The sequence below is a fragment of the Protopterus annectens genome, chromosome 13.part0, assembly GCF_019279795.1.
Source record: "Protopterus annectens isolate FY-2018-M chromosome 13.part0, PAN1.0, whole genome shotgun sequence".
NCBI lineage: Eukaryota > Metazoa > Chordata > Ceratodontiformes > Protopteridae > Protopterus > Protopterus annectens.
This window is the reverse complement of record NC_056747.1, coordinates 1,253,731,971-1,253,759,383: the sequence shown is the minus strand read 5'-3', so window position 1 is coordinate 1,253,759,383 and position 27,413 is coordinate 1,253,731,971. Positions and strand designations below refer to the sequence as shown.

The 27,413-nt window shown below is 40.6% G+C and overlaps 1 protein-coding gene across 1 annotated transcript in view; it reads left to right on the top strand.

The window, feature by feature from the left end:
- Nucleotides 1-27,413, top strand: part of TBKBP1 (TBK1 binding protein 1) — a 2,809,732-nt gene that overhangs the window by 1,815,723 nt on the left and 966,596 nt on the right. The window contains exon 5 of the mRNA XM_044055270.1: nt 18,141-18,236. Within this exon, the coding sequence (XP_043911205.1) occupies nt 18,141-18,236 (96 nt within the window). The remainder of the gene's footprint in view (nt 1-18,140; nt 18,237-27,413) is intronic.

Sequence of the window (27,413 nt, the reverse complement as noted above, 5' to 3'; positions counted from 1 at the left end):
TTCTCCCACAACATACCATATGAGACACTTATCCTTGGTGATGTCAACATTGATTAGTCCAAACTCACAACTGACTCCCCCAACTCAGTATCCACCTACATGGCTTCCACCAACTTATAACATCTCCCACTCGCTTTCATAAAAATTCCACTTCCAGCTCTGTCATAGACTGGATCCTTACCAATTCCCCCCACCAATACCACAATCCCACAACCTTACCTGACTCCCTCAGTAATCATCTCCCTACCACCATCTTAAGACACTACTCCCATATTCCTAAATCCCACCTTATCAAAGACTGTTGAAAACTATCGACTTTCAATTCATCCCAATTTAACTCCATTCTCCACAACATAGATTGGTCCATCCTAAAACACCTCCCCCTAAACGATGCTGTAAGCACTTTCAATAGCATCTTCATGAATACTCTAAACTCCTTAGCTCCCTTTAGGAAGATCAAAGTAAAATCAAATCATGCTCCCTGGATCTCCAAAGAGACTAGGTCCCTTATGAAAAAAGAGATTGTGCTTGGAAAACCTGGACTAAAACTAAACAACCACCTTTTCTTCAAAAATACAGGCAACTGGGGAACCTTGCACTTTACAAATGAACTAAAAGCTTATTTTCTCAATTCTCAATTCTTCTATCCTGGAAAGCCCCCTAATCCCTCCTCATACCCTAACTCTTCCTCTCAGGAAACAGCTACCCTCCTGAATAAACAGTTTATCTCTTCCTTCCAAAATCTGGTAACCTCTAAGCCAAACTCTACTTCGACACCCACTCCTCCACTAATACAACTTTGTTTTCTTTTGAGCCATTTCCCATTACTTTCATCAAATCTCTACAACTGAAGCTAAAACCTTGATCTCCTTCCACTGACAATCTATCTCCTACATTCCTCAAACTTGCTGCTGACTCAATTGCCTATCCTATATCTATACTAATTAATCAATCTATTCTGGAATCAACTGTCCCCACCCTTTGGAAATCTTTCTTCACTATCCCTCTTCATAAAGGTGGAAACTCCACTGACCCCTTCAAACTACTTACCCATTGCCATTCTGTCACCCCTCTCCAAGATATTAGAAAAATGTGTTCACTCACAGCTTCTCAATCACCTCCTCACACACCACTTACTTATCCCTACCCAACATGGATTTCGTCCTCACCACAGCACCACCACTGCCCTCCTCTCCTTCACTCATATCATTGCAGAGGCCCTAGACAACAATAAACTAATTTCCTGTCTCTTCCTAGATCTCTCCAAAGCCTTCGATACTGTCTCTCATCCTCTACTACTATCCAAACTCGCAAATCTCCACCTATCCCCCTCCGCACTTGCCTGGTCTAATAGTTACCTATCTGGCAGGGAACAATCTGTCAAATGGCTCTCATCCTCCTCACTTTTCCCAAGGGTCCATCTTGGGACCCCTTTTGTTTAACATCTTCACCAATGATCTTTACACCTCATGCAAAGAATCCTCCCTTATTCAGTATGCCGATGACTCCACACTTATATCCATCTCAAATAACATTCCTGAACTACACTCCCTGACCCAGCAGGCCCTACTATCCACTAAACAACCTATTGATCCTAAATCCCAAAAAGACCAAACTCCTACTTTTCCTTCCCCATTCTCTTTCTCATCACAAAACCTCCTTTTTTATTACATCTTCTAATAATACAACTATCCAACCTGACACCCACACAAAACTCCCAGGGGTCATTATCAATGACAAACTAAAGTTCAACCTACTCATACTCCAGTGTATAAAGAAAAACAAACCAAAAACTAGGTCTGCTATATCGGAACAAAAAATTCCTAACCCCTGAATCTAGACTTACCCTGGACCAGGTACTCTTCCTCCCCTCCCTCTTATACGCCATCCCAGTTCTTACCAATATTCAGGCCTCCACTCTAAAGAAACTCCAACAGACTTACCATAAAATAGCCAGATTGATTACTAACTCCCCATACAACTCACACCACTGCATTTCTTTAAACTCTCTTCAATGGCTTGAATTTCCCCAATGTCTGCTATCTTATCAATTTCATATGCTACACTCTATTCTTTATAAACCCTCCTTCTGTCCATCTCTATCTTCCTTAGTCTCCATCTGCATCCCATCCCAGACCTTCCATACTTCTAACCAACAATTACTTGATATCTACCACCCAAAAATGTCAGTAGGCAAACTACTCTATAAACACTCCCTTGCCCATGCTTGGAACAAACTTTCCCTTGACTTACGTTCAATCTCCTACACCTCACACTTTACAAATGAACTAAAAGCTTATTTTCTCAATTCCAGAACCTGCCCTTGCCATGACCCTACCTAGTCTTCCTTCCCTTTATTTACTCTCAAAAGGACCATACTTAGTACCTCATTACACTTCTCTCTCCAATGTGTTTGCTATGCATTTGCATAACTTTATACAAACAAAATTTTTTTATTGTTGACTTATTGAACTATATCAATGTAAAATTGTTACTTAGCTTCTTTTTAATGCAACTTTAACTTCATGCATGTAACCCAACATATGTGAATCTTTTTGCTATAACTGATATTATATCAATATTGTTTAAAATTGTACTTCTTTAAAATGTACTACTGGAGCTTTTCTCCTCGGGTCTCCACTGAAAATGGGCCACAAGCCCAGTTGGTCAAACCCGGTTAACAAATGTCAATAAATAAATAAATAAAATAAAAAGGTACAGGGGGCTATAATGCATACCCATATGGAAGGGGATTCTGTGCCTGGAGTAAATTGGGCGCACACTGCGATGTAGGGAATGGCACAAGGGGCAGTGTATGCAGTCATATGCCCACACATAGCACAGTCTGGCAAAGTGTCAAAGCAGTTATGCAGTAGCATTGCACAAAGTGGTACCCACCTCACGTTTGGTAGGGGGAATGAATGAAAGATATTGTCCAGCATGAATGGTCCTGAGTACACACACTGATCCATGTATGCCCCACAGGTGTAGTGGAAGTGTCATGGTGCTGAAAGAATATCAGCATATGAAAAAATCACTCCATGAGAGACTAAGGTGGTGCTTCTGGTTCTACATATCCACAGCTGGAGATCCCTGGACAAGGATGAGGTGGATAATGTCTTTGGGGGCCAGGTGTGACCAGGAATGGACAGTAAGACTCCAGCTTATACTTGTCACTGAAGAAAACAGTTTGTTAGTATCACTGCCAAACAAACAATGAAACTACTCTCTGCATCTTAAAGATTCTTATACATTCTGCTTCTCCAAAAATAACGGGTAAAGTCAAATCAATACCAAACACCAGCACATCTCTTTGGCTAAATAGTATCTGAAATGTTACCAGCGATAATAATTCCCTGATGACACACAACAGTGTTTGTAAACCTTGGCTATAATGCTCTCTAACTCTATGTATTCATACCGTAAATACTGCCCATAATGGTACATAATATGTCGCAGACCTGTATATGGATAAGATGTATGTAAAAATGCTATCTGTACATCGTTTGCCTTCAAATGTATAGGATGTTAGTAGTAGCCAAATAACATTTGCTTGTAAATATTCTACTTAGAAATAGGTCAGTGTTGTTGTAAATACTATACTATCATCTAAATTGTAAATATTATAAACTGCTGTTGCCTGTTATTGAAATTGTAATAAACAGTTTCTCTGCCTTTTGGGCCACGTCCTGGCAGTAAAGGGTCATTGTACCAGCCTACCCATCCTAGCTGTCAAGCAAATGAATAAACAAATAACTGTGCAACAATATTTGATGATATGACTTTACATGTTGAACAGGTTACATTACTCCAAGGCTTTAGGATAGTTCAGACCATATCATGGAAGCAGTTTGAAATCATAAGTAAATAACTGTTATATGCAAAAATTATAGGATTAGACAAGTGATGCTGAGGGATAAAGCCCTTAATGATCCCCAGATTACACTTTCTTGATTACTGGCTTGAGTAATGGAGGGGCTGCAAGGGGGTGGGATTAAAAGGCTGATGCTGCTTGCCCATCGAGGGGAGGAGGCAGCCTATACTCACTGCAATACAGCAATGTTAAGAGCCTCACAAGCTCTGTGTTGCAAGCGAATATACTGCTTACTCATTGGTCATATCTGCTTGGAGGTGTGCTCTCTGTGTTGCAAGCAAGTATACTGCTTACTCATTGGTCATATCTGCTTGGAGGTGTGCTCTCTGTGTTGCAAGCGAGCATACTGCTTACTCATTGGTCATATCTGCTTGGAGGTGTGCTCTCTGTGTTGCAAGCGAGTATACTGCTTACTCATTGATCATATCTGCTTGGAGATGTGCTCTCTGTGCTGCAGGTGTGCATACTGCTTACTCATTGGTCATATCTGCTTGGAGGTGTGCTCTCTGTGTTGCAGGTGAGTATACTGCTTACTCACTGGTCATACCTGCTTGGAGTTGTGCAAGCACCTGCTGGTACCACATTATTACAGTGATTACAAAGTTTGCTGTGGGAAGATGGTAGAGATTAGGATTCACTCCCCAGCAACACTCTGATACTAAACAAGCGTCTCCAATCTCCTTTCAGGCCCCAGAAGTTGGTTAGGTTGAGCCTGGGGGAGGCTAAGACGGGTGAATGAGGAAAGGAGCTGGTGGCAAGAAATGGTCAGCAGAAAGGAAAGAGAGAAAAATGACAGGATTAATCAAATTATGTTCAACAAAAAGGAAGATAGTAAACAATTCTCCTTTAAAACAAGGCATGGTGTGCAAAAGAAATGAATACTCATAGAGTGGGCTTGTAGATGAGGATAGGTCCAAATGCATATGCAGTTGGCTTAATATTCAGTAAACACCTGCATTACTTTGCTGACATGACTTTCCTTTCTCATTATGTTGGTTACTGGATCCTTCACAGAGGGAGGGTATGTTTTTTTTTGCCACATGTAGAATATCTTCTGGTGGAAACTAGAGTTCAAGGTTCTCGCACCTGTGTGTACTGCTACACATTGGCAGAAGGGGGAGGGGGTTGGAGCAGACATACAAAGATCTCGTGCAGTGGTGTGACATACATGGTGTCACTGCATGCTCTGCCCCCCCCCCTCAGCTCTGCCTTCTTCAAATTTCCATTCCCCTACATAAAATAGAAATACCTTCCCTAGCCAATTTATAATGGCCTTTTTCATGGCTCTGTAAAAAACATTAGCTGCATTAGAGTCAGAGGGCACACTGGCGCAGCGGTTAGCATTAGTGTTGTTGCCTCACAACAAGATGTTCTCTGGTTCGATTCTTGTGTGGGGTGCCTTGTGTGTGGAGTCTGCATGTCCTCATTGAGTTTGTCTGGGTTTCCTCCTGGTGTTCTGCTTTCCTCTCACATTCCAAAGACATGCATCTGGAGAATTTCTCGCCAGGCCTCTGCTGAAAATGGACTGTGTCCCAGTCAGAATTTCCTGGTCAACAAATGTTAAAAATACAAAAAAAAAATAAAACTAGAGGTGAGTCTTACAAAAATAGTAATCAGTATGGCTTGGCAGTCTAAATAGTAAATGTATTCTGGTATGATCCATTCGTGGAACGTTTTTAGCAATAACCCACAAATGGGTGTGGCTTTCACGAGAGTAAGTTATTGCTATTACACAATGACATTATTTAAGAAAGAAATTACTTACTTTTCTTAAATAATGTCTTTGTATGACAGCACTTTAGTGTTCCTCTGCAATGTTTCTGCTATGTGGGAGCCAAATGATGTACTGAGCATGCTCACAGCTGTATTACGGCTTTTAGTTTCTGTTTTTCCGCTTTAATGTTGGGGGAGCCAAATGATGTACTGAGCATGCTTACAGCTGAATTACGGCTTTTAGTTTCTGTTTTTTCCCCTTTAATGTTGGGGGAGCCAAATGATGTACTGATCATGCTCACAGCTGAATTATGGCTTTCAGTTTCTGTTTTTTTCCCCTTTAATGTATGGTTCATTGTAGCCATGATACTTATTTCTTCTGGCACAGCCACTGGCTACTAACATTGCATCTATTATCTTTTTATGTTAAAAAACTCTTTTATTTAAGAGCTATGCAGACTAAAATATAAGAGTATTTAACACAGAAAGATAGTACGGTAGGATCTCATTTCCAGGAACATTAATGGCTTGTGACTTTATTTTAATTGTATCACACTGCTTAAACAACATTTTTTGCAGTGTATGAGAGGATGGTTACATTCATTTTAAAGTTTACAATCTTCGTTTAGTAGAATGAAAATGATTTTTGTAGTTGAATTTCTTTCGGTGGGGAACATCGGATTTACTATGGGCACAGTGATTGAGCAGGCCAATCAATGTGCACATGTTTAAGTATTAAATACCTTTTTTGTATAATTTGAGTATACAGTAAACAGTGTCTTACATTCCATGAGTATGTTAACAGTATAACACAAGCAAAATACATGAAAATTACAAATGTCACACATGTGGGTAGTTGGCATAATGGTTGAGGTGTTTGCCTTACAGACACAAAGTACAGGGTTTGATTCTCACATGGGTACTTGGCTAGGCTTAAAATAACCCACGAGGGCAGTTAGCCTAGTACTAATCATATGACCCTAATATTAAAAATGACCCTACTTATCTCAGTTGAAATAGCATAAACTATCCTACTGTCAAAAGTACTATAGTTATCATTGATCTTTGCCAAACATGCCAGTCTAGTTTATCCAAACTTGAACTGGCCTATAATCCTGTTTCAACATTTGCCAACAGCTCTCAGGCCACAGTCTTTCTTTAATATCTGTAGTATGGATAAGCCTAATTAAAAGGGTAGTTTATATCCAGTGTATTTTTGCTCATAAGTTGTTACATAAAGAGTTCTTTACCTGATTTTACTCATCTTCTTACCTGCATGCTTCGTCAGGAAGTCTTAAACCCTCCTGAAGTGGTCCATGGCACACTCTCAGAACCTTCGGAAAATTGGTGACAAAACGTTGAGGGCAGTCCTATCTAGTAAGTGGAATAGCCTGCCATGCTATTTGAGAACCGCTGAACAAGTCCACACATTTAAAGTGACCCTTATATAATAACTCAATTTGTTAAGTGTGTTCATGTTAGAAGGACACCAGACTGCATTATTTTGCACAGTCCCATCTCTGTCTTCTGTTAATGATATATTGCTGTGTTGTTTCCTGTTTGTAATTTAGAATTTTCTTTATTTTTAGTCTGGTATTCATCTTTAAATAATCCTTTTGACTTTTTTACTGCTCATTTCTCTGACCTGTTCTGCTTCTGCATTTTCTCCTTCACCCTTCTTGGTCTTTTGCTTTCACAATCCTTTTGTCATCCTTACTGCTTTGTCCTTATCGGCCCACCGGCACTTATTTTGCACACATTAACTTCCTAGACCCACTACCTTCTACCTCCCTAATTTATGTCATAGCTTCTCTTGGTGTGTCTTTATCCTGCTTTACAACATTTTGCTGTTTTCTCCTTATTTCATTCGCTCCGCACTCTCTGTCTACATAACTCTGCACACCTTAAGGCTACGAACTGTTTGCTATCACTCTCATTGCTTTGACTCCTTTTCAGCATTGCTTGCACTGTGCCGTGACTGACAGGTTTCAGTGTTACTATCTTCTCTCCTACCTCACATCGCTATAAACCATATCAAAATAAATCTTATTTATCAAAGTGATTATATATGATATAATAAAATAGGAAAAACAAACAACCCTTTATGGGTTCATAGGAGGCTACTAGGCTTGCTGCCCTAGAGCCTTTACAAGCCTAGCCATGTTAATCCCAAGTTTTCCCATTTTTTTTCTTTTTTGTGTAGTTCGCAGAACAAATTTATGAACAAAGTAGGTCTGTGAGCAACACTGGCTACCCTTGTCCATGAAGGACATGCGTGCCACCCCAAGGGAGAATTTAAATAAGGTCAGTGAGGACCTCTGTTTTATGTGAATAGGAGGACTATTCCAGAGAAGCATTAGTCTCGGGTAGACATAGCTGTCTCTCCAGCATGTTTTGTTAATGTCGCAAGCTAGGTTGAGATCCCTAGAGCGAGTGACTCTTGTGCCATTTGACTTGTGGATGTGCAGCATTTCCATTAGGACAAGGTTGGAGATTGCCCTATAAGTCAGGCATAAGTCACCTCTCAGCAGCCTGTAAGATACAGAGTAAAGTGACAGGGCTTTCAGCCTGTCCATGTAGGTCATGTTTTGGAGTTCCATTTTCATAATTAGAGACCTCTGAGGTCTCTCCAGCTGTTGCAGGTGTCTGGTGTGGTACATGCAAAAGGGTGCATTATACTCTATTAATGGTCTGATGAGCTTCAAATACAGTGGAGTTATAACATTCCTTGACTTGGATGCTATGTCCTTGCTTACGAGGTGTGCAGTGTAGAAGGCTTTCCTTACTACTTTGGAAACTTGGTGGTCAAAGTTCAGATTGCTATCAATCCGTGTTCCCAAGTCTCACACCACTGGGTTGAAACTCAGGGAGGTGCTGTCAGTATTGTAATTTGTAGGAAATTTTGTTTTACCAAAGGGAATAATAATGCATTTTTTTGCATTTAGTTTTAGACCATGGCTTTGGCACCAATAATTTTTTGTGTTAGCCCTTCTGACATCATGTTGACATAATTGGGGGACTCAATGATTGCTCCCAGTTTGCAATCATTAGCAAACTTGGTGAGCCACAGGCTGTCTACTTTGGCCTGGACTTCTGAGAAATAGATGCCAAACAGTAAGGGGCCCAGCACAGACCCCTGTGGTATTCCACTGGTGATGGTTCTACTGCTGGAGACGGAATCACTAATTTTGACAGAGTGTCTTCTGTCAGTGTGCCAATTGGCTACCCATATAGTAACATAATCCCTATCTAGGAGAGTTTCTCAATGAAGCCAGAGTGGGGAATTGTGTTGAAAGCCTTGGCAAGGTCAAGATAGGCTGTGTGTACTGTCTTACCTTCATCCATGGTTTTGGTGACATTCTCAAAGAAGTCCACCAAGTTTAATAAGCATGATCTGCCCTTAATTAAGCCAAACTTTATTTGGTTCAGTGTTTGGAGGTCATCTATGTCCTTGTTGATAAGATCCATGATAATTCTTTCCATGGCCTTGCAGATGAAGCTGGTTAGACTTATGGGTCTGTAGTTGCCAGCATCAATTGATGCCCCCCCCCCTTTGTGCATGGGGGATTACTGTTGCTGTTCTCCATTCTGCAAGAACATAGCCAGTTCTCAAACTATGATTAAGTAGAACGCCAAGTGGGTCTGCTACGTCTTCTTTTAGATTCTTTAGTAAACAATCTGGGATATTATCTGGTCCCACTGAGGCCGATTTTTCGACCTTGGTGAGTGCAGAGATTACCTTCTTCTCTAGACATACTAGGCAGAGGGCTGGTGTCAGGTATGCTTTGGGATATGGTAGGTGGGGATAGGGGGATGATGTTTGTTCTGAATCTGTCAGGTAGCAGGTTGGCAATATCTTCCAGTGTAGTAAGATCTCATCCACAACCAGTTCAGCACATAGCTGGGCATTTCCTTTTAGACTTTGGATGTAGTTAAAGAATGCCTTATTATTATCCTTGGCTAGGGATGTGATTTTAGTTTCATAATTTGCTTTAGAAGGCTTTACAAGATTTCTGATTTTCTTGTAAAGGCTTAGGAGGCAACTCTTCCTCTGCCGAGTGGAATCCCTTTTGATTTTGGACAACAGTTTCCTTCCTCTTGTTATATAATCTGTTTATACTTGAAGTCCACCATGGTGGCTTGTTTTTACAGGAAGACCTGGTTTTGATCCGGTCAGGTACAGCGGGGTTTATGCAGTCACTTAAGTGTTTGTACAGGGTATTTGCGTACACTTCTGCATAGTGATCATTCATGTCTGCGATTGTGGGTGGCATGAAGCTTTTAAACCATTGCTTATTATGCTGTAGTTAGCATTGGTGAAGGTTTTTATAATTTTTGTTCCTGTGATGATGTCAGTTCCAGTAGTTACTTCAAATGAGACTGATACGTGGTCTGACCTAACCAGGGAGGGCATCACACATGGGGAAGTACAGTGACCCCCCCCCCCATGTTGGTGAGTACTATGTCCAGAACATTGGAGCTCCTAGTGGGGGTGCAGACTATCTATTCCAGAGCATTTATGCTCACAAAGTCCAGTAACCTTTGAATGGGCGTGTTTTTGCTTGTGCATGTCCCCCAGTCTTTGGAAGGATAGTTGAAAGCTCCCATGACTAAGGTGTTGGGCTGTATGGAAAGGGATTCCAGTTAATCAAGGTAGGCAGTGTGCTTATCCTGGTTCAAGGTGGGGGATCTATAGCTAGCAATGATGTGGTATGGTACTTTCCCAGTTGTTAATTGGACATGGAGTAGTTTGAGAGAGTCATGCTGTTTGACCAGTCTCAAAGTGTATTTGGTTTTAATAAAAATGGACACACCTCCACCTTTGGTTCCTTCACGCTCATTTTGAGGTCTGAATGTGTGGAAGGCATTGTAGCCTTGCATGGTTGGGGTGCTCTCAGTGGCCTTGAACCATGTCTCGGTAACTACACAGATGTCAGCATACTCTAAGATTTGAAGTGCTTCCAGGGAGTACAGTTTTGTGTTTACACTCCTAGCATTAAGCAGCATGACCTTGAGTTTATCCCAATTACATTTTGTTACATTGGAAAATTTGTTGTTTTGACATTGCCTAAAAAAGGCACTATGGGGAGGCAAGGGCCTTTTCCAGTATCCAAAAGCCTAGGGGGGACAGGTGTAAACCACCTCTAGCAAAGCAGCAAGGTCTGTCTTACCATATCCTCCAAGACTGACAGATACTGGATCTCATTGGACTGACACCAGAAGCTGAGCAAATTGTTGAAGTCAATATTTTTTTATTTATATTGTGGCATTATCGTGGGTGAGGGTAGGATACTGCTTAGGGCTAGGGACATACCTGTCTGGGACACATAATCATATAGTCCAGAGAGGTATGTCTCAAATCATTCACTCCAACATGGAGTATGGCAGAGTCATAAAGGTACGTGTTGAATGACTTGAGTGCATGACTGATTTGCTGGATCCTGGCACCTGGCTGGCAGCTGACCTTCTCCTTGTCCAGTCTGGTGAGGGGAACATCTGTGTGTCTCACTATGGTGTCACCTATGACCAAGACATTTTATGTGTTTTGCCTTAGCAGCTTATTTATTGCGACACAGATGTGTGTGTTGATGTGTGTATAGTGGTTTCTTTATGCTTAGAGGGGACTGTGGGTGGTGTGTGTTTATGATGTCTCTGTTCTTTTGGTAGGCTTTTAGTGAGTACCTCCGCATATGTGGGTTTATGTGTCATGTCCTTATTTTGTGTGAGAGGTGAGGTTTGTGTGAGAGGTGAAGCGTGTGTGCTTGACAGCCTGTTTGATGTCGTTTATTTTTACGTGAGAGAATTGACTCCAGTTCTACAGTGTATTTGTATCTCTCACATAGGATGTTAGCTTACTTTAGGAATAAATGGTTGTCAGTACACATGGAGCAATTGCTACATTGCCACAAGATGTCCATATCAATCAAGCTGGCAGGAGATGTCATGGGAAACTACCCATCCATTGTAGCAGGATTTTTCTGAATGTAGTGTTCGGGAAAGAAGTAGGGTAGCTCGACTTAGTCACAAATGCAAATATGAAGCAGTAATTCAATTAAATACAGTTAAAGTGCAGTGCTGGCTTAAAATATACTTATTTTTTACGTTTTTTTACTGGACGCCATGGATTTCAGTGCAGATGCACTGTAGATCTCTGGCTAAAGTTTCCAAATGTTGAGCAGCGCTGGTGAAAATACAGTAGAATTATTGATGTTCTTCATTCCACATTGCTGCAGTCCTAACCATTGGGGTAGTCCGCTGTCCCAGTCGGCCCGAATACCAAAGTATATGGCTGACGTCGGTCAAGGCGCATTAGTCTGACGTCAGGACGTCAGGGTACTAATGCGCATGACCGACGTCATATCCTCAGTCTTTTTTGCCGCATGGTCCGATGCAGAAGCAGTTTTGCGAGTGCAGGTTGGCGTTCTGAAATTTTCTGAAGTCGGAGTTTCAGACCGAATCAAAGTTGGCTAAGTACCCCGTTGGGGAATATTTTGGTTTTTTCTTGCCTCAGTATTTAACCGGATGTCAGAAAAGTGAATAACTGTATTTCTTGTGGGAAACAGATACCTCATAGGGATTACCATACCTTGTGTATACCTTGTTTAGGGCCTGAGCACGACGTTGTTGGATGCCGCTCTTGTGCTAGATTTAACAAACGCACTATTAAGAGAAGGTTAGACTGTGCCAGGTTAGTTTTTGGGAAGCGTTGTAATTATAAAATGCCGCCGGATGCTCCGCGCCGCTTGCCCAAAAAGCGCAAGGACAAAGCAGCAAAGCCTAGAGTGGAAGAACCGACAGTCCCAGACGTCGGTTCTTTAGAAGGCTCAGTGGAGCCGGAGGTTCTGCCAGGAGTTTCTTTGGAGTCTCAGGGAGAGACTTTACTGTTACAGGATGTGTCCTCTCAGGAGGTAGGCCAGGCTGAAGGGGCTTCTCAGGTGGCTGTTCTTCCCTCTCTTCCTAAGGTGGTTAGAGCCTCCCCTTCTGTTTCCAAGGCTTCTTTGAGAGGCAGGCCAGGTTTAACTTCAGTGGGGGTTTCTCCTAGTTCTTCAGGGTCTTTGCCTAAGAAACATATGCTTAAAATGGCAGAGGATTTGATTACTATGATTAGAGGTTCTATGCCCCCTCCTGATAAGAGGCCTAGGGTGGAACCTGAGTTTGAGAGTTTTGAGCAGTGTTCGGAGGCTTCTGAGTCTTCGGCTGAAGACTTGCAGGAGTATCCTCCTTATTCAGATTCTGATGTGGATGATTCTACTCCTTCAGCTTCTCCTCCTGAGGATTTTTCATTTTCAGAGACTCTGCATTCCATGAGGGAGCATTTTAAATGGGAAGGTCAAGATTTCTCTGATTCCAGGAAGAGGCTTAGGGAATTCTTGTTTTTACCCCAGCATAGGCCTTTAGCTATACCTCCTGTTCTGAATGTGGTGGAAGATGTTTTTGCAGAGGCTTCCCTGAACCCTGATTCTTTGCCTCCTGCCCCAGTTAAACCGGATAGGTACTATAGGGTGCCTGAAGCTCATAAGTATCTTTTTAAGAGTCCTAGGGCAGACCCGGAAACTGTCTCTCAGGGGCCTAAAGGTGTTAAGGCTTCTGTTGTTAAAAATCCTGTTCCTCCTGATAAAGAGGCAAGGGCTTTGGATAGATGGGGAAAGAAAGTGTATACTTCTTCCACTTTAGCCATGAGGGCGTTGAATTGTCAGTTTCATATGTTAAAATATCAAAATTATCTCCTTTCACAATTGAAGTCTAAGGTGGATGCTCTGGCAGAAGGTATTGAGTGTAAAGAGTTGCAGGATTTAGTTCATGTGTCTGAACAGGTGGGTAAGCATTCCTTGCAATGTGGTTTTGATGCTGTGCAGGCCTCCTCGAGGGTGGCTGCCACTGGTTCTGTTCTTCAGAGGCACGCCTGGTTGAGGGATCAGAATTTAGCTGAGCATGTTAAGACAAGGATTTTGGATGCTCCTTTACAGTCTGATGTGTTGTTTGGTTCGCCTGTGGAAGCAGTTTTAAAGAAAATGGAGGACAAGGCTAAGTCTATGCAAACTGTTAAAGATTTTTTGCAGGTGCAGCCTCCAAGTTTAGTAGAAATTGGCCTACTAAGGGATGGACATATCCTGCTTATGATTCCCAGTCTAGGGGTAGGTCTAGACGTGGTAGGGGCAGAGCTCAATGTTCTTTTAGGCCTAGAACAGGGAGTTCACCTGCTCAGACTTCTGGTGAGGGCAGGGGTCAGTCCTTTCATAAACAGACCCAATGACCTACCTTTTCAGCTGCCAGTACATTCTCGTCTGGCAGCACCTTTGGGAGGAAGGCTGGCTCTTTTCAAAGAAAATTGGGATTTAATTACCCAAGACAGATGGGTTTTGGATATCATTCACCACGGTTACAGGTTTTATTTCCATACCTTGCCTCCTTTCAAAGGCATGCCAGACATTCCTCCTCTACAAAGAAAAGAGGCTCACAAGCAAATTTCTGTGTTACTCCAAATAGGGGCCATTCAGCCAGTTCCTGTGCCAGAAAGGGGCCTAGGATTTTATTCTCGCCTGTTCCTAGTACCAAAGAAGGGGAACACGTGGAGACCAATTTTGGATTTATCTATCCTCAACACTTATCTGGACATTCCCAAGTTCAAAATGTTGATGTTACAACAGCTTTTACCTCTGCTGGGCAAAGATCACTGGATGGTAACTTTAGATCTCAAGGAAGCTTACCTTCATGTGCCTATCAGACTAAGTTGCAGGAAGTATCTGCTTTCGAGCTGGAAATTCCCATTATCAGTTCTCTGCATTGCCCTTTGGCTTATCTACTGCCCAGAGTATTCACAAAGGTTCTGGCTCCAGTGATAGCTTACTTCAGGCTAAAAGGAATTCAAATCTATCCTTACTTGGACGACTGCCTGATTCTGGCTCAAGAAAAGGAAGACCTTTTACAGCATTTGGAATATGTGATAGCAGTGCTAAGATGCCTAGGGTATTCTGTGAACGAAATAAAGTCCAGTCTAGTACCCTCTCAAGACATGTGCTTTCTGGGTGTGAGACTGAATACAGCAGCCCAGATGGCCTTTTTAACCCCGGACAAACAAAAGAATCTTTCCATTTACTTCCATCAACTTTCTCTTCAGTCCGGGCTGACTGCAAGGACAGTCCTTCAAGCCTTAGGGTTCATGGCATCTTGTATTCTGGTGCTTCCCAATGCCAAACTGCATATGAGGAAGCTGCAATGGTATCTCAAAAATGTATGGACACAGCACTGCCAAGATTTGGACACTGTCATTCAAATAATACCTTGCATTCAACAGGAATTTTTGTGGTGGGCTCAGGAATGTCACCTAAACAAGGGACTCTCTGTGACCCGGCCAGAGGCGAGTCAGATTCTAACGACAGATGCCTCAGATATTGCTTGGGGAGCTCATCTAAATGGAAAGTGGATACAAGACAAGTGGCCTGCCAGACTACAGCATCTACATATCAACATGAAGGAGATGTTAGCAGTCCAGTTTGCATTAATGGCTTTCAAGGAGTTACTTCTTCCAGGGCAGGTGTTGATTCTAACAGACAACACAACTGTCATGTGGTACATCAACAAACAAGGGGAACACATTCTTACCCGTTGTGCAGGCAAGCAATGATTTTATGGGAGACTGCGCTCAGCTTGCAACTAACTCTTCAGGCAAGGTTTCTGCCGGGAGCACAGAACTCCTTAGCAGATGTGTTAAGCAGACAAATCATGGATCCCCACGAGTGGAAACTGGATCTTCATGTATTTCAGAAATTGACAGTGTCATGGGGAACTCCAGACATAGATCTGTTCGCTTCTCCACTAAACCACCAGCTGCCAAAGTTTTGCACACAGAGGTTTCATCACACGGCTTGGAAAGTGGATGCTCTTTCTTTCAGTTGGAAAAATCTTCATGTGTATGCCTTTCCACCTCTGCCCCTTCTCCCAAAGGTGCTCCTAAAGGTCAGACAAGACAAGCCAAGGATGATTTTAATAGCTCCAGATTGGCCTCGCAACACTGGTACCCATTACTGAGGAGTCTGGTAAGGAAGCCTCCATGGCCTTTACCTTTGATTCCACACCTGTTGTCTCAGAGGGACGGTCACCTGCTCAATGTCAAGCTTCACTCTCTTCATCTAACAGCCTGGCATATTCTGTTTTGAAACACAGCAGGTCTCAACTTCCTCAACAAGTTTTAAATGTGATTATGGAAGCCAGAAGACCTAGTACAAGGAAAGTGTACGCCGAAAAATGGAAGAGATTTTTATTTTGGAGTGCAGCAAAGAATTTGGAGATTTCTGAGCCTAATTTGAGTGTGGCTCTTCAATATCTTACTGAGTTATTGGACAAAGGTTTGTCTTTCTCTTCCATTAAGATTCATGCTGCAGCAATTTCAGCTCACTATGATTGTGACCCACCATTGTTTTCGCATCCTTTGTTCAAGCAATTTCTTAGAGGGCAAAGAACATTAGACGCCCACGTAGAGCTCCTACTCCTGCTTGGGATCTCAATTTTGTGTTGGAGAAACTTACTCTACAACCTTTTGAGCCTGCGGCTACTGCTGAATTGAAATACTTGTCATGGAAGACTGCTATTTGTTGGCCATTACTTCTGCAAGAAGGGTTTCTGAATTGCAGGCCCTTATGGCGGTAGAGCCTTTTGATTTTCCATAAGGATAGGGTATCATTACGTACTAATCCTTCTTTTATGCCTAAGGTGGTTTCTAGTGTGGCTTTAAACCAAACTATTCATTTGCCTACTTTCTATGCAGATCCCCAAAATAAGGGGAAAAGATTTTGCACACTTTAGATGTACACAGGCAGTTGCGTTATTATTTAAGCAGGACTAAGGATTTTAGGCAGTCTCAGCAGTTGTTTGTTTCTTTTGCTTTGAGTTCTCAGGGCAAGCCTGTGTCAAAACAAACTATTTCTAAGTGGATTGGGTTTTGCATTGCATTTTGTTATTCCCATCATGGCAAGGAGATTCCAGCTGGGATTAGGCCTCATTCCACTAGGGCTACTGCCACTTCAACAGCATTTCTAAGGGGTGGCAACTAAGGATATTTTGGAGGCAGCTACTTGGAGTTCAGTGCATACTTTCTCTAAGCATTACCACCTTCCTCTCTACTCTAAATCTAGGGCTGGTTTTGCCACAGCTATTTTGCAAGGCATGTTGACAGCTCCTGCTTCTTTATGATTTGCCAGCCTCCCTTACCTCTGCTTTGGGATTCTACCCAATGGTTAGGACTGCAGCAATGTGGAATGAAGAACATAGTACAGTTTTGTACCTACCATAAATGTAGATGTTCGAGGATCCACATTGCTGCAGTCCAATTTACCCTCCCTCCTTCCCCTCTGTGTTTAGGGGTGGTTGTGTGGGTGAGGTTATACTCTTCTGGTTTTGTATATATTGTACATATTTTTGGTGCAGGAGTGTTTGCTGTTTTTGGTTTTGGCCTTGTCTTTTTAGGGTCTTCTGACATCTGGGGCAAGAAAAGACTGAGGATATGACGTCGGTCATGCGCATTAGTACCCTGACGTCCTGACGTCAGACTAATGCGCCTTGACCGACGTCAGCCATATACTTTGGTATTCGGGCCGACTGGGACAGCGGACTACCCCAATGGTTAGGACTGCAGCAATGTGGATCCTCGAACATCTACATTTATGGTAGGTACAAAACTGTACTTTCCCGACACTGCTTTCCCCAAAAGTCCAAAAACAGTGTTTATGCTCCTCACACACTACTTCTAACCAGCGTAGACTTTTCCATATATCAGAGAAAACAGCTATCAATTTGATTTAGTTATTGCGTTTATCTATATATCTTTATTTATTGTTTTGTTGGAGCTTTTGTCCCCAGGACCCCTGTATAAATGGACTGCACATGGAAGCATCAATTCTAGTTAGCAAACATGGTTGTAAAATAAACTTGTATTTTGGATCCAGGCTAAATTGAAGATGAATGGATAACCAACCAGCGTTTATGTTGCCGATACAGTAAATCTTGTTTTCTGATAAAACAGCCTGTTACCTCTCAATAATTAATTGCTATTTTTCTGATATATGGAAAGTCTACGCTGGTTAGAAGTAATGTGTAAGGAATGTAAGCAGCATTTTTGGACTTTTGAGGAAAGCAGTCTTGGGAAGAATAATTCTACTGTCCTGGCTGTTTAGAAGTTGCCTGTGACCAAACTGAAGGTTTTGCTGCGCTAATTTCACAACAGCATGAGTACTGTCATTAACAAAATTAAAAAAAATAATATAGCACATACTACTGGATTTGTATTGATACCTTATTATAGTGTAAGGCCTAGGTGAGAGATCTTCCGTTATTTCAGAAAATAATTATTTTTAGCAGGCATTCTTTATCTTTTGCTGTGATTTTTAAATGTCAGAGTGAAGGAGACCGTAATCATCTTTGTATTGTTTTCAGCTGAACCATCTCTGGTTTGAGAGATGATTGGAGGACAGTAAGAGATTGATTAGACATACTAGATGACTTTGTGGCAAATAACATTCCTAAGCTCATTTGTTCTTTTTCATATTTGCTTCGGCAGTTTCAGAAAAGCAAGGAACGAGAAGATGACCTTTTTCAGGCCTATCAGAAAGTTTCTCTGGAGAAAAACGACCTGCAACAAGAGCTGAATGAAATGGTGCGTATTCCTGTTAATACTATCAAATATTGCACTCTGAATGAAATGGTGTGTATTCCTGTTAATACTATCAAGTATTGCACTCTGAATGAAATGGTGTGTATTCCTGTTAATACTATCAAATATTGCACTCTGAATGAAATGGTGTGTATTCCTGTTAATACTATCAAATATTGCACTCTGAATGAAATGGTGTGTATTCCTGTTAATACTATCAAATATTGCACTCTGAATGAAATGGTGCGTATTCCTGTTAATACTATCAAATATTGCACTCTGAATGAAATGGTGTGTATTCCTGTTAATACTATCAAATACTGCACTCTGAATGAAATGGTGTGTATTCCTGTTAATACTATCAAATATTGCACTCTGAATGAAATGGTGTGTATTCCTGTTAATACTATCAAATATTGCACTCTGAATGAAATGGTGTGTATTCCTGTTAATACTATCAAATATTGCACTCTGAATGAAATGGTGCGTATTCCTGTTAATACTATCAAATATTGCACTCTGAATGAAATGGTGTGTATTCCTGTTAATACTATCAAATATTGCACTCTGAATGAAATGGTGTGTATTCCTGTTAATACTATCAAATATTGCACTCTGAATGAAATGGTGTGTATTCCTGTTAATACTATCAAATATTGCACTCTGAATGAAATGGTGTGTATTCCTGTTAATACTATCAAATATTGCACTCTGAATGAAATGGTGTTTATTCCTGTTAATACTATCAAATATTGCACTCTGAATGAAATGGTGCGTATTCCTGTTAATACTATCAAATATTGCACTCTGAATGAAATGGTGTGTATTCCTGTTAATACTATCAAATATTGCACTCTGAATGAAATGGTGTGTATTCCTGTTAATACTATCAAATATTGCACTCTGAATGAAATGGTGTGTATTCCTGTTAATACTATCAAATATTGCACTCTGAATGAAATGGTGTGTATTCCTGTTAATACTATCAAATATTGCACTCTGAATGAAATGGTGTGTATTCCTGTTAATACTATCAAATATTGCACTCTGAATGAAATGGTGAGTATTCCTGTTAATACTATCAAATATTGCACTCTGAATGAAATGGTGTGTATTCCTGTTAATACTATCAAATATTGCACTCTGAATGAAATGGTGTGTATTCCTGTTAATACTTTCAAATATTGCACTCTGAATGAAATGGTGCGTATTCCTGTTAATACTATCAAATATTGCACTCTGAATGAAATGGTGCGTATTCCTGTTAATACTATCAAATATTGCACTCTGAATGAAATGGTGCGTATTCCTGTTAATACTATCAAATACTGCACTCTGAATGAAATGGTGCATATTCCTGTTAATACTATCAAATACTGCACTCTGAATGAAATGGTGCGTATTCCTGTTAATACTATCAAATACTGCACTCTGAATGAAATGGTGTGTATTCCTGTTAATACTATCAAATATTGCACTCTGAATGAAATGGTGTGTATTCCTGTTAATACTATCAAATACTGCACTCTGAATGAAATGGTGTGTATTCCTGTTAATACTATCAAATACTGCACTCTGAATGAAATGGTGTGTATTCCTGTTAATACTATCAAATACTGCACTCTGAATGAAATGGTGCGTATTCCTGTTAATACTATCAAATATTGCACTTTATTTTATTTATTTATTTATTGTAGTTGGTTTACCAGGATAGTCCATTGGGCCATAATGAACCCGTTTTCAATGGAGTCCTGGGGAGAAAAGCTCCAAAAAATATATTTTTGTAATTTTGAACATACATTCTTAGATACAAACAAAGTTTAACAATAGGTACAACAGTTAAAGATAAAGCAATATCAAGTAGTACAGCAAGTGTGCATTTAAAATACATTGCAGGAAAATGAATTAACTATTTAGCATGAGCTTATCCATTTATGCAGAGTAGATTAAGAGAACAGGTTACTAGAAAGGAAGAGGAGGTACAATGACTTGAAGAAGTGGGGGAAGAGGAGGGATATGGAGTCAATTATTTATATGGACTTGTCTGGTTGATTAAAGATGTGAGCAGAGCCTGGAGTAAGTGAAGAGTAGGTTATGTAGGGTGGGAGCAGGAGCATTCCCAATGTGATGTCAGGTGTGTATGAAGGGATTTTTTGAAAGCAGTGTGATTAGTGGTGGTGCGGATGAGTGGGGGGAAGGGAGTTCCAGAGGCGAGCTAGGGTGAAGGATAGAAGGTTTTTGCCTGGAGGATGTGTAGGTTTATGCACTGTGAGTAGGTTTTGATTGTTTGATCTTAATACTCTATTGGGTAGGTGCATAATAAAAGCAGAAGATAGGGAAGGACAGAGGGAGGGATTAAGGATAAGCTTGTGGGCTAGAGTTAGTTGTGTGTAAGTTAGTTGATTAGGAAGCTCTAGCCATTTTAGTTTGTGGAGGGAAACACAGTGGTGGGTAGAAGACTTATGGCTAGTGGCCAATTTTGCAATTTTATTGTAGCAAGAGGAAAGTTGTTTTTTGAAAGAGGATTTAATGTTAGTTAGGAGTGGGGCGCCATAGAGAAGGGAGGGGATAAGGAAGGATGTAGCGAGAGTTGTTTTAGTGGCTGAGGTGAGGTATGCATTTTGTCTATAAAGCATACCAAGTTTTTGATGGGTCTTTTTGATGTTTTTTTGTAGGTGAGAGGTAAATTTAAGTTGGTTGTCAATTTGTACCCCTAGTAGTTTGGTGTCTGACACCAATTCTAGGGGTGAGTTATTTTGGCTAATGATTGAAAATGTATTCATATTGAGAGAAGTAGCTTTAGAGGGAGTAAAGATCATAAGTTTGGTCTTGGAGGCATTAAGAGCAAGATGGTTTTAACATCCATTGCTCTGTTGTGGAGAAAGCATCCTGAGTTAGTTTTGAAGTGTAGTGATGGAGGTGGCTGAGCAGATGATTGTTGAATCATCTGCATATTGGATGATGTTTGAGAAAGGGAGTGATTTGTGAAAGTCATTTATAAATATGTTGAAGAGAACAGGACCGAGAATGGAGCCTTGTGGAACACCTGTGGGGGTGCTAAGAAATGTGGAGGTAGTTTTTTTCCATTTTACTGCTTGATTTCGGTTGGATAGGTAACTAGAGAACCAATTCAAGGAGGAAGAAGAAAGGTTAAGTTCAGAAAGCTTAGTAATGAGTAGGCTATGTGAGATGGTATCGAAGGCTTTGGAGAGGTCTAGCAGCAATGTAGAAACAATTAAGCCAGAATCACAAGCTCTATTTACTGTTTCTAGGAAGGAAAGGAGGGCAGTCATTGTGCTGTGGTTGGGTCTGAAGCCATGTTGTGTGGGAGATATAAGGTGGTTGTCAAGGAGATGAGGAAGAAGTTGAAGTTGAACACATTTTTCTAGGATTTTTGAAATAGGGGACAGGATGGCTATGGGCCGAAAGTTAGTGACATTGTTGTTGTTGCCCCCTTTGTGGAGTGGAATAATATAAGCCTGTTTCCAGATTTGGGGAACTGTGCATTCTTTTAGGGAGCGGTTGATTAGGATGCTAATGGGATATGCAAGAGTTTCAGCAGCTATACTGAGAAAGTAGGAAGGTATGTTATCAAGGGCATTGGTACCAGGTTTCAGTTTTAGAAGGAGTTTCTTTATAGTAGATGTTGGTGGGAGAAAAGAGAGGGGAGTGGGGTTGGGAGAGGGAGAGTTGGAGGGTGGAGGTGTTTGGGGTAAAGGTTGGGTAGCAGAAGAGGTAGAGGAGTTAGAGGAAGGGAAGCAGGGAGTGGAATTTTGGAAGGATAGAGTGTGAGTGGGGGAGTGGAATTTATGAAGGATAATGAGTGAGGGGGGTGATGGGATGCTTGAGGGTATGGTGGAGCTGGAGAAAGAAGAGGTCAGTTTGGCAATAGAGTCAATAAAAAATGAGTTAAATTGGGTGGCCAGGTCTAGTTCCGAGGCTTTTGGGTCTGGGGTGGGAGTATCTGGACTACTAGGGTGAAGGAGACTAGAGATCCCTTTCCAGAATTTTTGAGGGTTGTTTTTATTTTGGTTTTGGAGTGTAGAAAAGTAGCTTTGTCTATCGGAAGTGATGAGTTTCTTTACTTTATTTCGAAGCATTTTATATTCGTTAAGGAGCAGATTTGTCTTAATTTTTTGGTAGCGTGTCCAGACTTTATCTCTATGTCTCATAATAGCAAGGGTATGTTTGGATAGCCAGGGGGCTGACTTTGTTTTTATTCTCTTAGTCCTTAGGGGAGCTTGAGAGTCGAGTAATTGCAAGAATGTTATATTAAAGTGTGACACTGCCCTGTCTAGGGGTAATGTTTTTAGACAATTCCAATTAATTGCTTGTAAGGAATTTACGAAGGTAGTTGGGTTAAACTTTTTCTGGTCACGGATAGTTATATAGTTGTGGGTTTGTTGAAGGACAGTGGGTAGTCGGTTGGTGAAAATGGGTAAGTGATCACTAAGAGAGTCTGGAAGGGTGCCACTGTCGGAGAAATAGTGAGGATGGGAGACAAGGATCCAATCCAGTATACTTCCACTGGAGAGGTTTTTTGCAGGGCGAGTTACTGAATTGATTAGTTGAGAGAAGTTGTAAAGGTTAATATTTATGGAGTTTGTTGGAGATTGTATACAGGTCCAATTGATGTTTACATCTCCTAGGATTATGGTTTCATTACTAATGTTACTAGAGATCCAGGAGAGGATAAGTTCAAGAGTGGAGATATTATCCCCTGGGGGTATATAAAGGGATGCTAAACAGATGTGTTTGTGATCGTTGATTTGTAGTAGAGTAAGGAGAAGTTCAGCATTGTTGAAGTGTGGAGTAGGTTTATTGTAGGGAGTGACTGCTAGGGAGGATGAATATATGAGGGCTACCCCACCTCTGAATGAAATGGTGCATATTCCTGTTAATACTATCAAATATTGCACTCTGAATGAAATGGTGCGTATTCCTGTTAATACTATCAAATACTGCACTCTGAATGAAATGGTGCATATTCCTGTTAATACTATCAAATATTGCACTCTGAATGAAATGGTGCGTATTCCTGTTAATACTATCAAATATTGCACTCTGAATGAAATGGTGCGTATTCCTGTTAATACTATCAAATATTGCACTCTGAATGAAATGGTGCGTATTCCTGTTAATACTATCAAATACTGCACTCTGAATGAAATGGTGTGTATTCCTGTTAATACTATCAAATATTGCACTCTGAATGAAATGGTGCGTATTCCTGTTAATACTATCAAATACTGCACTCTGAATGAAATGGTGTGTATTCCTGTTAATACTATCAAATACTGCACTCTGAATGAAATGGTGTGTATTCCTGTTAATACTATCAAATACTGCACTCTGAATGAAATGGTGCGTATTCCTGTTAATACTATCAAATACTGCACTCTGAATGAAATGGTGTGTATTCCTGTTAATACTATCAAATATTGCACTCTGAATGAAATGGTGCGTATTCCTGTTAATACTATCAAATATTGCACTCTGAATGAAATGGTGCGTATTCCTGTTAATACTATCAAATACTGCACTCTGAATGAAATGGTGCGTATTCCTGTTAATACTATCAAATACTGCACTCTGAATGAAATGGTGCGTATTCCTGTTAATACTATCAAATATTGCACTCTGAATGAAATGGTGCGTATTCCTGTTAATACTATCAAATACTGCGCTCTGCTTATCTTTTCCTTCACCATATTAGTGTTTGCGTTGTCTTGTTATTTCCTGGTAATTGCATTATTTTATTTATTTAGTTATTTTTTATTTTTATTTTATATTTGTTAACCAGGATGGTCCAACTGGACACAGGTCCATTTTCAGCGGAGGCCCGGGGAGAAAAGCTGCACAGTAAGTACAATTTTACAAAATATGTTAAAATACAGTATACAGACAATTTTCAAACAATATGTTAAAATACAGTATACAGCAAAAGACATAACAAGACCTATATATATATATATATACAGGAAAACATAGTTACACATGGTTAGTAACAGAATAAGTATACAAATTCAGTCAGCATTAGGAGAAGACCTAGACTGTAATATATATTACAGTAGGTATATTAGGAAGTGAGGTATACAAGTGGAATCATTTGAGGACTTATGTAATACATGGGCATAGACACTTATTCTTTAAGTGTGTTCTAAGTGAGTTTTTAAAGTGAGAAGAGGTAGGGGCAGGAATCAGAGCAGGAGGGAGATTATTCCAGGTTCTAGCTATGGAGTGGGACAACAGTGCTTCTCCTGCAGTATTGTTAGCCCTAGAGATACAGAGGAGGGGTTTGTCGGAAGATCGGAGAGGACGATTTGTATTATAGTGGGTGAGAAGTTGGCCTAGTACAGGGTTTTTTCTGGATGTGTTACCACATTGTAGGCAATGACTAATTGGTGATAGGTTAGAAGCTGGAGAAGTTCCAGCCATTGCAGTTCCCTTAGAGCCTGGCAATGGTGGGTTCTAAAGGTGGAGTTGTTTGCAAACTTGGCGATTTTATTATAACATGATTCGAGTCTGGCAAGGTCAAGTAGGTAGACAAGAAGTGAGTTTGGGCTAGAGTAATCCGTGCTTATTTTGAGAGGGATTTCCTGTGCCTATATAGTGTTCCCATTTTGTTATGGACTTTTTTGATAGTTTGTGAAATGTGGACATCGAAGTGTAGATTTTTATTAATTTCAACCCCTAGGAGTTTGGTACAGTCAGAGGGAGAGATATTAGTGCCATTTTTGGAGGAAATAGTGAAGGATAGAGGGGTGGAAATGGTTTTGTTGGGGATGAAAAGTAGTAATTTGGTTTTATTAGGGTTTAGGATAAGTTGGATCTGAGTGATCCAGCTTTCCACAGAGCTAAAGGATTCCTGGGTGAGTTGTTGTAGGGTGGGAAGTGATGGAGCTGAACAGATAAGAGTTGAATCATCAGCGTATTGTATAAGTGAAGCATGCTGTGTGGTGGTACGGAGATTACTGGTAAATATGGAGAAAAGAAGTGGGCCTAATATGGAGCCTTGTGGTATACCTATGGTAGTTTGGAGTAAGGGGGATAGTACATATTGCCATTGGATACATTGTTGCCTGTTTGACAGATAGCTTTCAAACCAGGCTATAGCGGAAGGGGCAAAGGATAGGGATGTCAGGGTGTCTAGTAGTAAGGAATGTGAAGCCATGTCAAATGCTTTGGAGATGTCTAGAAATATTGCACATACAAAGTTATTATTTCTATGTTGATTGATCAGATTGGTGAAAGAGAGTAGATAGTAGCGGTGGTTGTGCTATGGTGTTGTCTGAAGCCATGCTGTGTGGGGGAGAGGAGATGGTGTGAGTTTAGGAATTGTGTTGCCTGAGAATGTATACATTTCTCTAGTATTTTAGATGGGTTCTTATTAGATGACCGAAGACGCATTATATTGAATGTGCCTTGGTCGAACTTAAAACAATGAAAACACAAAATAGCGAAGCGGCTTTTAAGCAAATTCTTTCCCAGAGAAAGAATTCGCTTGGCCGCTTCCATTACTTTGCCATTTTTGGCACTGTAGTGCGATCCCGGAGTTGGTATATTTAAGTAGAGGTTGAAGACCCCCACTTTATGTATTATTTTAAGTTTGTTTTTTTTTTTTTTTTGGAACAGCGATTTTTTTCCAAGGGGAAAAAAAAATCGCTGTTCTGAGCTTTTGAGATTGTAAGCTTTCGCTTACACGGGTTCAATTATTCATCATTCGCTTTTTTAAGCATTCGATGATATAATATAGACCCTTTTAGATAAGGGGGGTAGAATGGCAATGGGGCAATAATTTGAATATTCATAAGAGTTTCTGCCTTCATGTAGTGGAATAATGTATGATACCTTCCATAGCTGTGGGACATATGCTTCTTGTATGGAGCGATTGATAAGAATAGAAATAGGGTAAGATAAGGATTCAGCAGCTATTTTTAGGAAGTTGGCTGGTAGATTGTCAGTGGCAAGGGTGGTAGGTTACAGTTTTAGGAGGTGTTTTTTAATTGCTGAGGTGGGAACGGGTGAGAGCGTAAAGGATGGGATGTTGTCAGGGCATTTGGTTGGGTTATATATAGGGCTGTTTTTGGGAGGATAGTGTTAAGATGGATTCTGTGAAGTGGTGATTGAATTGGGAGGCAATGTCCTTTTTGTCATTCGTGGAGTTAGGAGTGGGTGTGGTAGTTTTGCCTGGTTTTAGGAAAGAGTTAATGGCATGCCAAAACACTTGGGGATCTTTTGAATGTTTGTTTTGGATATTGAGGAAGTAATTTTAATCTATCGAGTTTAGTTTGTCTCTTGGCCTGATTTCTAAGTTGTAGGTAACTTTGTTTGGCTAGGCTAGTATTGTCTTTCTTCCAAATTCTCCAAGCCTTATTCCTTGACTTTAGAAGGGCTCTAGTTTCCCTAGTTAGCCATGGTGCATAGTTTGACCTGGCTCTTATTTTCCTAATTGGTGTGAGTCTATCAAGGATATTGATAAGAATATCGTTGAAGTAGTCAATGGCTTGGTCTAGATTTAGGCTTTGTAGTGGTTTCCAGTTACTATGTTTTAGAATACTGTTTAGTTCCTGCATATTTCATTTACAATCATCTCTGACATGTCTGAAAACAATGGGTTTGGTTATGTTGGTACGTTTCCGCAGGAGGAAGGTGGGGAGATGGTCACTAAGACCATCAGGAAGGCTTCCTGTCTGATAGTTTTGTTTGGGGCAGTTAACTAGTGTCCAATCTAGAATAGACTGTTTGTGGGGTTTTTTGTAGATTCTAGTGGGTTCTTGGATAAGATTGGTAAAACTGTAAAGATGGTTTCTTGGGGGAGATTATTTGTGGCCCATTGTAACATTTCTTCAATGATGGGAGAGTTATTACCTGGGGGAATATAACAGCAGAGAATGATGATAGATTTTGTGCCATTTATGCTTAGGGTTGAACCTAAGGTTTCGGCATTGTGAAATTTAGGTATGGGGGTTTGTAGAGGTTTGATGTTGATTGTATTTTTGTAGAGGATAGAAACTCCACCCCCCTTTTTGCCCACTCTATTCAATCTTAGGATATTATATCCTGGTGGGAGAATTTCTTCATTTTGGGTACTAGGTTTTAGCCACATCTCACTAATGGTCAGTATGTCAGGGGAGTAGTGAGCTATTACTGCGTGTAGGTCAGAAAGTTTGTTAGAGA